We start from the raw sequence: 15531 nt of genomic DNA, 5'->3' as shown, positions 1-15531 counted from the left end.
GTCAGCAGCCCTCTCTCTGCCAGGCCCAACCTCTCCACCAAAAATATGAAGAACGATTTCTACTTGTGCAAGAATAGGGGCTTGCGATTGCAACAGTTCCTGTGTTTGTCGTTTGTGTTGCTTTCCACACAAATGATTCGTCCCACCCCCACCCTTCAGCTCCTTGCACCTGCAATGCGCAGCTTGATTCATAGGGTGTGTGGGAGCCAAGGACATTATAAAGGAAAACCAGGCTGTTCTCAATGGAGAAGCCAGGTTCTTCACAATGGGGAGTGGTAAAGTTAGTTAACGTGAGTCGTCTTGATGTCTTGTGCGCTGCCGAAATGCGACATACCTGTAGACAGGCTTATGAGGATGCGGTCTGTAAGTAGTCGACATCCTGCCTCCGTCCCCCCACAAGCATCCCCTCGCACACAAAGTGGAACAGTCTGTTCTGTTGATCCTAACCACCGTTTGGCACAGGGCAAGGCAAACTTCACACAGGAGCAGAGGAGTTCAGGCACACCTTTCACGTTATGTCCTGTGTGTGTCCTTGTGCTGTAGCCGGGAGATGACATAGTCTTAATGGCCGAGGCCCTGGAGAAGATGTTCCTGCAGAAGATCTCGGAGATGCCCCAGGAGGAGACAGAGATCCCTGTGGTGTCGGGAAAGGGCCGGGGCCGAGGACGGAAAGACGCAGGTAGGCCAGTGAGCACGAGAGTTCAGGAGTGATGGATCAAACTCATGTGATTCAGCCCAGCTGCAGGCCTCTTCTGCAAAGAGCACAGATGAAGCTTAGAGGCAGTGTTGTCTGATTTGGCCCTGTCTGTCTGCACAGATGCCATGCAGCTAATAAATCCTTGAGTGGCTGAGTCTGCTGTGCAGTGGGTTCATTTAGTTTCTCAAGGGCGGGAGAGGGTCATATGACAGCTGAGGACCGCATTCATATTTTGTGTGCTATTTACTTTTATGTAACCATTTCCTTGTCTCATCTGCTTTGTATATAGCTTTGTAATCATCCTTGGATGATAGGTCTAAAACCTATTAATATCCAGATAAGATTAAACACATCTTGAATAAGTAAAATACATCTTGCTCGTATAAGCTTTCCTCCTGTGCACTGTGCAGTGTAGAAGTCACTGGTCTTCTTTTTTCCTCCCAGGTGTGAGCTCGAAGCCAGGGACTGCCTTGGACTCTCCCTCCACGCCCCCCCAGACTCGTGGGCCCCCTGCCAACTCATCGCAGGGGCCGCAGACGAGGGGACCACCACCCATCCCCCCGGGGACCCAGACCAGGACACACCCCCAGCAAAACGTTCAGACTTTGCAATCGCGCGGGGTACCCCCGCAACAGACTCTGCCCCAGAATCCTCAGGCGCGGGCACATCCACCTCCCTCAGGGCCGCAATACCCCTTGGCACCCCCGGACTGCATTACCCAGAATCCCATCATGACCATGACCTCCGTGCCTAACCCTGCCCAGACCACCCTGCCCCCAGTGCCCATGCCACCGAGCACTGCACCGCCCAATAAAGTAAGTCTTCCTGGGGCAAGGGAGTCGGCTCAGGACAGAGTGTGGGCCTGTGGCCCTTTAGCTTAGCTGTGGCTGCTCTCTCATTATGTCAGCTTGCGGCATCCACAATTCGAATTTTCCATCTAAGATGTCTGAGGTCAAAAGTCTTAAGTTTTGTTTTTGGAGGAGATGAAGACCGCACAAGTGTGTCTCCGTGTAGTTGTTTCTCTGCAGCCCACAGAGAGAACAGGGCGTCATCTGCTCCCCATTGAAGGGGGACCGCCTGTTCACCTGCCCTAGACAGCACAGTTCTGTAGTGTCGTGGCATTTTCACCTACTCTCTTCTTGAGTCTTTTGTGAAAATGTGAGGAGGGTTACAAATGAGAGGAGGTCATCCAGCTCATGTGGGTGAAGTGGTTTATTAAGTGGCTGGCTGCTAATTGACCCTCTGATCTCACCCAGCTGTTTCTTGAAAGAAGACCATGATGTTGGCTTCATCAACTAGGGCTGTGCTCCACACTATTATAAGGGCCTTCCTTTGTATAGTGAAGTTCCCCCGGTTTCCCCGTCTTTAACTGCACCGTTTCATATCCCTGGTCTTGTTTTGTCTCCTCCCTGTCCCTCTCGTGCTCTCGCTCCTCCAGCAGAGGAAAAGCATGAAACGGAAAGCCGACACCACCACACCCACGGCCAACGACCAGATGAGCGAGTCGTCCCCGGCCCCACCCGAGTCCAAATCTGGCAAGACGCTCCCCCGGAGGGACAGCAGCAGGCCGGCCAAGATCCCCAAGAAGGAGGCTCCAGACTCCCAGCACCCAGCCCTGGACAAGCCCGGGGTCGGGGGGGTCCTTCCGGGGACCCTGCTGGGGTCCGGGGGCGCGCAGAGCCCCAAGCAGCAGGAGCAGCTGCGGTACTGCAGCGGCATCATCAAGGACATGTTCGCCAAGAAGCACGCAGCCTACGCCTGGCCCTTCTACAAGCCCGTGGACGTGGAGGCGCTGGGCCTGCACGACTACCACGACATCATCAAGCACCCAATGGACCTCAGCACCATCAAGGTGAGCCCCCCTGGCCCCCTCGCACTGACATAATGATGCAGACCGCAGTAAGGCATGCCGGCACAAGCCAATGGATGTGGAGGATCTGGGTCTGCACAGTTGGACCTCGGCACCACCAAGGTTGGCAGGGGACCAGGGCTGACATTGCACAGGAAGCGTAAGGGAGGGAGAGGGAGGAGCAGAGAGGATGGCAGCCGCTGGCAGGTGAAGAGGTGTGTGGATTCCTTTCCGGGAGGCAGGGACAGGACAGTTAAGCGCCACAGGCGACCCTGAGCTTCAGCTGTCCCTGAAGAGTAGTCTCAAGGTTTTCGAGACTACGCCACCGGCCAAGAAGGATCCGCTTGATTTAATTCCCGTTTTCCACCCCGCAGTCTAAGCTGGAGAGCCGGCAGTACCGGGACGCCCAGGAGTTCGCGGCCGACGTGCGGTTGATGTTCTCCAACTGCTACAAGTACAACCCCCCCGACCATGAGGTGGTGGCCATGGCTCGCAAGCTGCAGGTAGGACTGCTGGCGCAAAGTCGTTTGCAAGCCTGATCATGGTGCGAGAGCACCTGCATGCTGAAATTCAGGTCCCTCGCCTGTCTTAGCTCTGTTGTTCAGAGGGGTTAAAAAGAAACTGGAACTCCCCAGCTGTGTACAAGAGACAGATCGCAGTTATTCACGAACATGGCGGAGGAGAGGAAAAACAATTTATCATGCAGGCTGTCAATGTGCGTCTTGTCCAGAATAGCTCGGGGTGTGTCTGTAGCTCTGGTGGCCCATGGAGTGGCCCTCCAAAAGCACTGTAAGAACATACAACACCACACACAGTCTGGATTTCTGCAACATGATGAGATGTACAGATAAATAAACTAGACGTCTAGAGATGCAAAGTGGAGCCAGAAGAGAACGTACTTACAAAAGACTCGGGCGCTTCTTTAGACACATTTATGTGAAAAGTCCCAGTTCACAGTGGGTTTGGGTGCAAGCTGGAAATGGAAGTTAAAAGACCTGCTGGCTGTTTTCTAGTAGTGGACTGGAGTTCAGGACTCAGGGGTGTTGTCCCTGTGTCCTGGAATAAGAGGACAATAGTAGGGCTACCCGTTGGATCCAGACTCATCTTCCTCCTCGCTCTCCCCTTGCTCCATGCCCAGGACGTGTTTGAGATGCGTTTCGCCAAGATGCCGGACGAGCCGGAGGAGGTGGCGGTGCCAGCGCCCTCCCCCGTGATCCCGGCCCCGGTGAAGCAGCAGCAGCCGCCGCCGCCGCCCTCCTCCAGTGACAGCAGCAGCGACAGCTCGTCCGACAGCGAGAGCAGCACCGACGACTCAGAGGAGGAGAGAGCCCAGCGGCTAGCAGAGCTGCAGGAACAGGTACAGACGGGGGTACAGGAGACAGCCCAGCGACTAGCAGAGCAGCAGGAACAGGTACAGACGGGGGTACAGGAGACAGCCCAGCGGCTAGCAGCACTGCAGGAACAGGTACAGACGGAGGGAGTTTGGGGTGGAGGGAGGGGGTACAGGAGACAGCCCAGCAGCTAGCAGAGCAGCAGGAACAGGTACAGACGGGGGTACAGGGTAGAGCCCAGCGGCTAACAGCACTGCAGGAACAGGTACAGACGGAGGGAGTTTGGGGTGGAGGGAGGGGGTACAGGAGACAGCCCAGCAGCTAGCAGAGCAGCAGGAACAGGTACAGACGGGGGTACAGGGGAGAGCCCAGTGGCTAGCAGCACTGCAGGAACAGGTACAGACGGGGGTACAGGAGACAGCCCAGCAGCTAGCAGCGTTGCAGGAACAGGTACAGACGGGGGGAGTGGGGTGGAGGGAGGGGGTACTGGAGAGCCCAGTGGCTAGCAGCACTGCAGGAACAGGTACAGATGGGGGGAGTGGGGTGGAGGGAGGGGGTACAGGGGAGAGCCCAGTGGCTAGCAGCGCTGCAGGAACAGGTACAGACGGGGGTACAGGGGAGAGCCCAGCGGCTAACAGCACTGCAGGAACAGGTACAGACGGAGGGACGGAGTGGAGAGAGGGTACAGGGGAGAGTGAGAGCTCAGCAAGTAGCCTGGAGGGAGTAGCGGGTCAGGGGAGAGCCAGGGGGTCTGGAGGGCGCAGGGCTGCAGGAACAGGACAAGAGAGCGAGAGCTCGGCTGCTAGCGGAGCTTCAGTAACAGGTACAGCCAGAAGAGGGAGGGAGCCCAGGGGTGAGCGAGTCTACATCTGGGCACTGACCCCTGTCCCGTGGTTCTGTCCGGCAGCTGAAAGCCGTGCACGAGCAGCTGGCGGCCCTCTCCCAGCCCCAGGCCAGCAAACCAAAGAAGAAGGAGAAGGACAAGAAGGAGAAGAAGAAGGAGAAAGAGAAGGAAAAGCACAAGAAGAAGGCGCTGGCTGCAGTGGTGCTGGAGGAGGTGGAGGAGCTGCCCCAGCCCCCCAGGAAGAGCAAGAGCAAGGAACCCCCACCCAAAAAGACCAAGAAGACCAGGTGAGGACTGGGGCAGGAGTGTTGCACAGATGGTACAAATTAGCAACATTATTTATAAAAAACCAGCAGGGTGACATCCTCCAAGGGAGTTTTTCAGATGTACACTGTCGGAGATGCCCTCATACTTGCTAACCCATAAACCTATCAGATTGTGAAGTAACAGTATTAGTGTTTGGAGTTTTCTTGACGTCGTTGGCTCATTAGTCGATTTCTTTCCCTCTCCCTTGACAGTAAAAAGGAGTGTGTGAAGAACAGCCGGCCGGCCCCGCCCCCTCCCCCTGTGGCCGCAACAGTGCCTCCTGCTCTGGATTCGGAGGATGAGGGCGTGGGGGGCATGCTGGCTGGGGAGAAGTGCAAGCCCATGTCGTACGAGGAGAAGCGGCAGCTGAGCCTGGACATCAACAAGCTGCCCGGCGACAAGCTGGGCCGGGTAGTCCACATCATCCAGTCCCGCGAGCCCTCGCTCAAGAACTCCAACCCGGACGAGATCGAGATCGACTTCGAGACGCTGAAGCCCTCCACGCTGCGCGAGCTGGAGAGATACGTCTCCTCCTGCCTGCGGAAGAAGAAGAAGGTCCCTGGTGAGTGCGGGTCTCCCTTCTGTCCCTCACACCTGTCTCTGTCCTCCCCTGTCCCTCCCGTCTTCATCCTGCCCTCTCGCTCGCAGTGGCAGAGAAGACCATGGAGATGATGGGTGCCATGAAGACGAAGGCCGGCTCTTCGTCGGACTCGGGGAGCAGCAGCGAGACCAGCTCCTCGGACAGCGAGGACTCGGACGCAGGTACGCACAGGGGAACACCAGAACATTATGAGGGCGGGCCTCTCAGCTTCGTGAGGTTACTAGTTACTAGGATTGACCGAAGTGAAGTGGCTTGTAAAAGGCTTTCTTTTTTTCTCCTCCTGCAGGAATGGCACCCAAAATAAAGAAGAGAGGCCATTCTGGGAAGGAGCAGAAGAAGGTAAACGGGACTGATCTCTGAAAAAAGTAAAGACCAAAGGTCTAGCTTAGCCTGTATCCCTTTTGCCTTGCGTGGCCCTTTAAGCCGAGCGACAGGAGGTACGTCTGGACTGTCAGATCCTGGTCTGTGACTCAGAACCACGTCAACCCTGGTTTCCTATTGGTCTGTGATGTGGTTTCAAACGATCAGCTGATGCCCTCTTGTCTCCTGTCTCCCCTTCCGTAGCACCATGGACACCCAGTGCCCGGCGTGGCCCCCGCAGCTCTGCCCGCCCAGCAGCCGGCTCCCGTGGTGCAGCCCGTGCCCCCGCCCCAGCTGAAGCAGTCCCCCCCCTCGTACGTGCCGCCGCCCGTGCCGGCAATGGACTCGGCGCAGCTGCTGGGCGGCTCCTTCGACGGCCTGCCGCACTTCGGCCTGGTGCACCTGCCTCCGCAGCAGCCCTCGCCCCCGGCCCCGCACCTCAACGCGCACCCCGCTGCCAGCGTGGTCTCTCCCCCGCCAGAGGCGCACCCGTACCTCAGCCAGCACAGCGTCCTCGCCTCCCCAGGTCAGTGTGGCCACGCTGACCTTCGGACTGCCTGGTTCCCCCACCCTCCCCCCCCCCAGAGGCAGACCTCTTCCTGTTCTCTTAGTTTGCCGAATCCTCCCAGTTTACCAGTTGATGTGGCGAGCTTTCATGGCTCCTGTGGAATGGGTAGAATGGCAGCACGTTTCCTTAGTCTTGGTCCGGCAGTGAGGACTGGACTCAGACCTTGTCTGACCTTCATCCTGTGCGTTTGTGCGCCTCAGTCTTTGTGACGTCGGCAGAAAGCGGCAGACGGTTTGTGCCCAAGGAAGCAAACTCTCCTGCCAGTGTGGGCTGAGACATGGCAGTGCTGGTGCAGAACAGGACTGCCCACGAGGCCAGTGTGCCAGAGCTTGCCCCTCAGAGTGAAGGTCTACAGGTGTGCTTAGCTGTGGGTCTGAACTGTTACCAGAGCAAGATATCTGTGCAGCGAGTTGCGATAGTTGTTAGGCAGCTTTCATTTTTCTTGTGTTTGGTGATTGTTGTACCATCGTGGGGTACATGATGCCTTTTCAGAGCCTGATTTTTTTAAGAGTTTTTCATGTTCTTTATTTTCCTGAAGAATAAAATGTATAATTCTATTGTTTTCGTTCTATAGTTATGACGTATCTCAGGTTTCAAGGTCTGACCGGCTTCTGTGACTTTGATGGAGGACAGATTTTGAGAACCACAGTGCAGGCTGCAGTAAGGGTTAAGCACCACCGCTTTAGAGGAGGGCAAGGCTCTGCACGGAAAGCCAGTTTGATCCGGGCTCGTACTGAAGGCAGAGCGTTTTTTTCTCTCCCCAGCTCTGCACAACGCCTTGCCCCAGCAGCCTTCGAGACCCAGCAACCGCGCAGCACCTCTACCTCCCAAACCGCCGCAGCCACCCGCGCAGCCGCCGCAGCCACCCATGCAGCAGCAGCAGCCGCCGCCGCACCACCAGACCGGCCACATCCACCACCACCCCTCGCCGGCGGCGCCGCCCCCGCACCGGCCGCACGCGCCCTCGCCCACGCTCACGCCGCAGGGGCTGCTGTCCGCCCAGCCCCCGCAGGCCCTCCTGGAGGACGACGACGAGCAGCCGCCCGCCCCGCAACACCACGGACTACCTCTGAACCAGGTGCAGCTCTACCTGCAGCACCTGCAGAACCGCCAGCAGCAGCAGCAGCAGCAACAACAGCAGCAGCAGCAGACCTCTTTGCTGCAGTCCGTGCAGGTCCAGTCTCAGGCCCAGCCCACCCCGCAGGGCCCAGCCCAGCAACAGCAGCAACCCGCACAACCGCAACCTGTGCAGCAGCAGCAGCAGCAGGCACCGCCAGCCCAGGTTCCCCCTCCTCAGACTCATGCGGGGCAGCAGAGGCACCTGCACATGCAGTCGCTCCCTTACCCTCAGTCCCAGCACATCCAGGGGCCCCCGCACCAACAGCAGCAGCAGCAGCAGCACAAGGGGGCGGTCCAGGCCACCAAGTCGCAACCGATCATACAGCACCACCACCACCCCTCGCCCCGCCAACACAAGGCCGACCCCTATGCTGGTAAGCACAGCCATTCTTGGTCGCTCTCTGCTCTTCCCTCCCGCACTCGACAGCACCTCGAGGGGCCCTGATCCTACCCTTATTCCATCTCGGAACGGAGCTCTACCCAGTGTCCTTTGTGGATAAGAAGGCTAGGGGTTGGGGGAAGGGAGAGGGATGGGACAAGTGGAGCCTTAGTTGTGGACCTGTTACTTGCCCTGACTCTTGTCTTCTTTGACCCAGGACACATGAGAGAGAACCCCTCTCCTCTGATGATGCACTCTCCCCAGATGGCTCAGTACCCTTCCATCGTGCATCTGTCTCCTCCGCATCAGAACCTGCAGCCTAAGAAACCGGTGAATATTATCCGTACACGGCACTTCACAGAGGTCTCCTTAGGGTTTAGGATAGGAGTTCCAGGGTTGCCAACAATGAGCACCTTTTTGTTTTTACACAAAACCTGGGCATATCTGGAGCAAGCTGCCTGGCTACATCGCAGGTACATCTATTGGCTACATCTGTTGCTCAAGATCCTCGGTTTAATAATGCTAGTATCCATACATACCTGACAGATACCCCTGCCCCTTGCTCTTGCTCCTCCGTGGAATTGGCGGGGCTGATCTGGAAGCCGTGTGTAGTTCCTGGTGTGCCAGGTGTGGGCTGAGGGCAGCAGCACGCTTAGGATGGATGTCATTTCAAGGTGGAAGGCAGAGGGGGGTCATTCAAAGAAGCCCATCCTGCAGCTGCAGAATGGACGCTTGTATCACTGAATACGGTCAGTGACCCAGAAAGGGCCCGGAGCCTTGCTTTTCCACTGCGGAGAGCCGGGTCCTCTGGCACGCTGTTGGTTTGCACTCCCAATCCGGGAAGAAAGTTCCTGAGCCAAGAGGTGGCAGGTTCCTGGTGGCATTTGACAGAGGGTAGAGAAAAGGGAGGCGTGAAGTTCAGCTGAGCCGCAGTGCTCTCCCCTTGTGTCCCATGCTCCACCCGTTTGCCGTGTTGTGCGTCTGTGTGTGACGCGTGTTGTCTGTGTGTGTGATGGCAGGAGCAGCGACCAGCCCCGCCTCATGGGGGCGTGAAGGAGGAGAAGATGCCCCCGTCGCCGGTGATCCGTGGAGAGCCCTTCAGCCCCACCATGCGCCAAGAGCCCCCCAAGCATCCCGACAAGCCCCCGCAGCAAGGACACGCCCAGCAGAGTGAGTGTTTCAACATGCATGCAGAGAGAGTACAGGTGTCCCCATTCCCCAGTCACTGGCTGGTTGTGGGACTTGTGTTGGACTAAGGCCGTGGTACAGTACAGTCATTGAGTGCCCACACTGCCATGTCTAGTTTTAGACTGATGACGCTCTGCATTAGCGACTCTGACCCTTTGACTTGACTGGGTGGCTTTAATCCTCTTCCCCGTTCGGTCCCCATTCTTTGCACACTGAAGTGAACAGAAATATCTGGGTTGCCCTTTTTTTCTGCCTTGTCTTTGAGCGTGGCAGCTCAAGCACGATATGCGGGGATGCACAGCAGCTTTCAGCAGAGTGAGCGGGAAAGAAAGTGCCTGCAGTTGAGTGTTTTGTTGGCCCAGGTACCGGAGAATCTCGCCTGCTGGATGGCGGGGAAAGTGCGTAGATCTGGTTCTTTCCAATTGGTCTGGACCACCGGCCCTAGTGCCACTGATGGTGGGCCCCAGACAGAGAAATTAGCCTGATCTCTCATTCGTCCGGGACCTGAAGAATACGGGTCCCTGGGCCAGCCTGGCAAAAAACTCTGGTGTGTCCCCAAGACCAGAGCTATGTGGGACAGAGTGTCCTAGGTTGTACAGAATCCTTCCTCAAAGGAGGAAATCTGACTGCTTGATGGCTTTAAATGGCAGAAGATGGGACTGGCGGTAATGGGCCCAGGACCTTTTTTGAGGATGGGGCTGTGCCTTTATAACCTTGAGTGCTGTTTGCTGTTGTCCTTCACTCAGATTGCCCCAGTGAATTACACAGCTATATAGATGGGTATAATTTGAAGTCAGGCTTAAGTTAGGCTATTAGCATCTGCTGAATCGAATATGATGTGAGCTCTTGTTGGTTCAAAATTGCATTTTTTAATTTGTCTCTTTTCAACTGTTTTGTTTTTTTGTATGATGCTTTGAAATAGTTTGTGACCTGAGGTGTGCTTTACGGAGTGAGGATTAGCTTAATTGGTAAATGCACAGGGGAATAAAAAGGCAAAGTTTGTTCTTTGGTCTTTGTTGCCATCTTTCTCTGGCAGGAGGAAGTTTTAAACTAGTGGTACAGAGAATCCTGTGGACATTTTTAGGTCAGAGCAGTGCTCCTTTGCCCTGAGGTCAAAGCCCGCCTGTCTGCCTCTATAGCCCTCCGAGATGAGCAGTGTGTATGTAACGGATCTGTGCTGAGCTCTTTGTGTGTTTGCGCTCCAGGATCAGATGTGAGGCAGATGGAGAGTTCCCGGCCTGTGATACGGCCCTCAGAGCAGAGTGCCCCTCCATCCTCTGGACCGGACAAGGATAAGCTCAAGCAGGAGCCCAAAACGCCCGTCGCCCCCAAAAAGGTAACACGAGTCAGTTGCAGAGAGGACAAGTTTCTCCATGGAGGTGGGCTAGTGGGTGGGTGTCAAGACACCACTTTCCAGCAGGCTGCACCTCTTCTCCATCATTCCTAAAGAGCCGACCACAGCTGTACCCAGCTCGTCTGAGGGCCGGTTGGTCTGTTGGTGTTGTCTATCTGTGGTCGCCGATCTGGTCTGGTTGTAGGGGGTATAAGCCTGGCAGCAGTTTGGGTGTATGGGATGTGTGTCTCCGGCTCGGGTTCGGCTGAAGGTGGGGGTGGCGTGTGTCTCTGGATGGGGTTTGGCTGTCGCTTGGAGACAGAGCAATGATCCTGTTCTCTCGTTCCTCCAGGACCTGAAGCTGAAGAACATGGGTCCCTGGGCCAGCCTGGCACAGAAGTCGATGGCAGCGCCCTCGTCCACGGTGAAGTCCTCCAGCGACAGCTTCGAGCAGTTCCGGCGCGCAGCGCGGGAGAAGGAGGAGCGGGAGAAGGCGCTGAAGGCCCAGGCGGAGCAGGCCGAGAAGGAGAGGATGCGCCGGGAGCAGGAGAGGCTCAGGTGAGTGCGGCGGGGGGAACTGAGGGAGGAGAGAGCGATGGTGGGGGAGAGATGTATAAACCCAAGTGAAAGGGTCGGCTCTTCCACACCCTGCTGCAGCCGTGCCGGGGCTGACCGGTCTTCTGTGTCCCAGGAGCCGTGATGAGGAGGACTCTCTGGAGCACGTGCGCAGGGCGCATGAGGAGGCGCGGCGACGGCAGGAGCAGGCGGCGCAGGCCCAGCAGGCCGTGCAGGCGGCGCAGGCCCAGCAGGCCGTGCAGGCCGCACAGGCCCAGCAAGCCCAGCAAGCCGCGCAGGCACAGCAAGCCCAGCAGGCGCAGCAGCAGCAGCAACAGGTGCAACAGGTGCAGGCCGTGGCCTCCTCTCAGAGCCAGGCCGCCCCCCAGCAGCAGCAGCAGCAGCAGCAGCCTCCCCCCTCGCAGTCCGCCCTCGACCAGCAGAGGGACCTGGCGCGCCGGAGGGAGCAGGAGAGGCGGAGGAGAGAGGCGGTGAGTGTCCGAAGGGTAGAGGATGGGTCCGAGGGTCTCGCCCAGGCTGTCGACTTCAGCGGCGTGGCTGGGGAGGGGGCAAGCCCCCACAGCTCTTGGGGGGGAATAAAAGTGGAGTTGTTGCCTAGGGGTCGGTGTGTCTCCTGGGCCTCATTCCCATCCTGGAACCGGACAGCAAGTGCTGCTGGGTCAGGTGGACATTTTCATACACCCACTTCTGCACTTTGTTTGAATTTCGGTCAGATATCCTGAGACAGAGAGGAGACTTTCCGTCTCTGGGTGCACCAGGCCCTGCTACTGCAGACAGTAAGAGAGAGACTGAATGTGTAGCCGAGTTGCACACACGGGTATCGAGCTGGCCCTTGGGCTGCTCGGACTGTGTATCACAGCTGTTGCCTGTCTGCGGCGTAGCTGGCTCTTCCCAAGCCAGGGCATAGACAAAACTTTCTCGAATTTTGCTTTTGTTTTTTTGTTTCAGATGGAATCCACCATCGACATGAATTTCCAGAGCGACCTGATGGCAATCTTTGAGGAGAACCTGTTCTGAAAGCAACGCGAAACACAAACAAACATTTCGTGGAGTGGACCGAAAGAATTTTAAATGACAAAAAAAAAACAATTAAAACGTGAAAGCGAACCTTGATGGGACAAGCAGCGGGACTTCCTTGTGAGGAAGCAGGAGTAAGTTCGGCGGGATAATTAAATCGCCGGGAATAGTCTGTGGAAAGGAGGACGGCGGGGGGGGAACCCGACAAGGACAAAGCCTTTTCTGCGGAGTCTCGGCTCGGCCCCAGTGGGATTGGAAGGACCAGCGGGATCGCTTGGCTTCTTGGTTTGTTCGTTTGTCGTTCCTCCCGGATTTCCGCGTCGCCAGGGACGAGCCCCCTCTTTCCGCGTGTTGCCGGGGGAGTGGGAGGGGTGATCACCGATCGCCGCGGCCGGTGCGCGCCGGGGAGGCTGGGGGGGGGGTGGCAGGGTAAGGGGGGTGTCCAGGAGAAGAAACCCCGAACCGGGAGCAGCCGGACCGACGGGAGCGATCCGGGGGGGCAAAGGTGACGGATGACAACCAATTTTTTGCGTTTCGTGTTGGAATTTAAAAAAAACATGGAAGAGCTTGTGGATGTGGGGGGAGGGGGGGTTGGGGGGGGGCATGGGTAACAAGGTCGCAATTTTATTGGGGGGGGTCTTAGGACCCCATGAGGGCGGGGGGCGGTGGGGTGGGGTGTTCATGGTAAAACCTGCCTTACACATCTGACTTGTAAACACACAATATAAATATATATATTATATATATACACACCTGGAGATATGAACAAAAACGGATACAACAGCAAATGCAGTCTCGCCGGGAGCAGAGGTTCTGTGCTTTTTCCAGTCTGTAGGATCTACTGTAAAGTTTTTTCTTAGCCAGCCTGCCCCTCCTGTCCTCTCACACAGACCTGTCCGAGAGCTGTCTATGCCTTTTTCCCTGTGCAGAGTGCGGAGAGCTTTCTTTTAACATGGGTTATATATATTTGTAATTTGTTTTTTTTTATATATATATAAATGCTTTGTTTTTTTTCCTCTCTTCACCCTACATCAAAAGGTAGCTAGTATTAAAAAAAAAAGTCTGCTGTCTCTCCCCTCACACTCCCCCCCGCAGGATCAGCGGCCCATCCGTGCTCGCTGCTGGACCTCGCCCGGCTCGCGGCAGCTCGGAGCGGAACCAAACCCGGGGGGGTGTCTTTAAAAGGGCGACTGTTCTTGTGGACTTGAGCCGTCGTCTTGTTGAGATGTGGAATTGCAGCCAGCCGCTCGCAGGGAGTGTGGATTTCCTGTGTCCCCCGACTGCTAGGGCGGTTGAGAGAGCACCTCTGGAACTCCCCTGCTCCGTTCTGGTTCTGGCCCGGCCGTCCCTCTCTCCTGAACCAGTCCTCCAAGACGAGGGGCCGGATAGCCGGTGGCCACCACCCCGTCCCCCCTCCTCTTAACACCCCTCGTCGCTAGATAGCTGGATCTCGGGGGGGCAAGACGACTCTCTACCAAAGCTCATGCATGTCTGTCCAGGCCAGCACGCTCGACTTCTCCGCTGCGTGTACAAGGAGGAGGGTGCACTTCACAGTCCGTAGAGGGGCGAACGAGTCGGCTGAGAACTCAAACTTTCTTTTTGGGGGGAGGCGGGGGGGATAATTTATATCATTGTTCTTGTTAAATAGTAGTGGAGTGCAGGTCCCTCTTCTTTGGGGTTTTTCTAACCGCTAGGGGGCGCAGTTTATCCTCTCCCGTTTTCTCACATGGTGTTTCTACAGTGCCTGTATTGTACAGTGACTATAGTCGGCAAAATTATTTAATTGTTAAGAGGTGGTTTGGGGGGGGTCGTGGGGGGTGGATGTGTGACCCTGTTACTCTGTTGAACCTGGAGACGGTGTGCAAGGACAGAAATGAGACACTTAAGACGATTTAAATCAGTTTTTACGAAAAACAGTTTTAGCTGGGGTTTTTTTTATGCACAACAAAAACATTTTTTTCCATCTAATTCATTGTTTAACGGAAACGCTTTAGAGACACATGCGCGCGCATTTATATACACACACGTGTGTGTTTATGTATAGTGGAGTGAGCCTGAGGAAAGTGCAGTCCTGTGTTCGAGTTCTCCAAGCTATCTTTTTGTTTTTTTTAATTGCGGGTGGAAAACTTAAGTGAACATCTGTAATGAGTATAATGTTGTCACTTTCATTTCTCCATTTCAGTGAAGTCCATATATATATAAATATTTTGTTTTTGTTTGTTCAGTTTCAAAAACATTTAACAAAAGGAGAAAAAAATGCAAAAATTCACTTTCACCTTTTTTTCTTCATTCCTTTCTGCCTTTTAATGTCTGAGTTTTTTTAATGTTAACAGTTGGATGTTATGTGCCATAGAAACCCTCTACGCAGTACAGTGCCGACATCCGTGTCGGACAGAATTTTTCAATTTTATTTTTGTGTTTATTTTATTATTTTTTTTCCTTGATTACGCCAGTTGGTATATCACGGAGTAAGGTAATAGAGGAATACAATTCAGTCTGTAATGATCATGGAATAAACATCTCTTTTTTTAAAAAAAAACTGACATCCGAGTGCTTCTCTTGGTCTGCTGGATTCTGCTTGGCAAGACTGTCCTGGATTTCTGTCGGGAGGAAAGACGAAGGTTCATGGTAAATCCAGGTAACCTGTTGTGCATTTTCTGCAAAACTACATATATATGCACCTTGCATGGTACATGTACATCACCTCAAGTAGCCCAGTTGTCAGGTTTGGGGTGATCAGTGCAGTGAAGTCAAGGGCACTGGGAGTTGCAGTGTAAAGGGAATTTGAAGGCACGGTTAGGAAGTGAGGCAGCACTGGCTCAGTGGTCAGCATTGCTGTCTTGCAGCTCTGGGGCCCTCTGTTCAGTTGCTGTCTGTGTGGAGTTTGCATGTTCTCCCCATGTTTGCATGGGTTCCTCTGAGTACAGTCCAAAGACATGCTGGTGGGTTAATTGGCTTCTTGGACAGTTTACCCTGGCGTGGGTGTGTGCCCTGCAATGGACTGGTGTCCATCTGCCTTGTGCCTGTTGCTTGCTGGGATAGGCTCCAGCTCACCCGCCTGAGCTGTGTTGAAAGAAGCATTTGGAAGATGGATGGATGGATATTTTTATAGCATCTTGTAAATGTGGGTACAACTCCTGAAGGTGCTGTCTAGTAACCCGGTCGCGTCAGGTTTGCTGAGGGCACTGGGAGCTGGATATGGAAAGGGAATTTGAAGGCGGGGCTGGGAAGTGCAGCCGGACTCGGACGTTCACAGCTCCGCCTGGGAGCAGCAGGACAGGAAGCCCAGATTCCCCAGGTCTCCCAGTGGTCAGAGCCGGGAATCGGGAACTGAAAGAGGGCCGGAGTCCACTGGTCATGCAA

General features: G+C 55.3%; 1 protein-coding gene across 5 annotated transcripts in view; it reads left to right on the top strand.

Moving 5' to 3' along the window:
- brd4 (bromodomain containing 4) overlaps positions 1-14707 on the top strand; it is a 48133-nt gene extending 33426 nt beyond the window's left edge. For 4 of the 5 annotated variants that reach the window (XM_069195729.1, XM_069195730.1, XM_069195731.1 and 1 more), the window contains 17 exons: positions 544-679; positions 1142-1512; positions 2136-2549; positions 2921-3049; positions 3685-3903; positions 4785-5008; positions 5240-5589; positions 5676-5789; positions 5915-5967; positions 6193-6514; positions 7321-8049; positions 8272-8384; positions 9074-9224; positions 10448-10578; positions 10928-11133; positions 11267-11621; positions 12100-14707. In XM_069195729.1, coding sequence (XP_069051830.1) covers positions 544-679; positions 1142-1512; positions 2136-2549; positions 2921-3049; positions 3685-3903; positions 4785-5008; positions 5240-5589; positions 5676-5789; positions 5915-5967; positions 6193-6514; positions 7321-8049; positions 8272-8384; positions 9074-9224; positions 10448-10578; positions 10928-11133; positions 11267-11621; positions 12100-12168 — 4086 coding nt within the window. In that variant the 3' untranslated portion in view covers positions 12169-14707. The remainder of the gene's footprint in view (positions 1-543; positions 680-1141; positions 1513-2135; positions 2550-2920; positions 3050-3684; positions 3904-4784; positions 5009-5239; positions 5590-5675; positions 5790-5914; positions 5968-6192; positions 6515-7320; positions 8050-8271; positions 8385-9073; positions 9225-10447; positions 10579-10927; positions 11134-11266; positions 11622-12099) is intronic. The other variant, XM_069195728.1, reaches the window with a different exon arrangement.
- Positions 14708-15531: the final 824 nt, after the last annotated feature.

The sequence above is a fragment of the Lepisosteus oculatus genome, chromosome 11, assembly GCF_040954835.1.
Source record: "Lepisosteus oculatus isolate fLepOcu1 chromosome 11, fLepOcu1.hap2, whole genome shotgun sequence".
NCBI classification, from domain to species: domain Eukaryota; kingdom Metazoa; phylum Chordata; class Actinopteri; order Semionotiformes; family Lepisosteidae; genus Lepisosteus; species Lepisosteus oculatus.
This window is presented reverse-complemented; position numbering and strand designations above follow the sequence as displayed.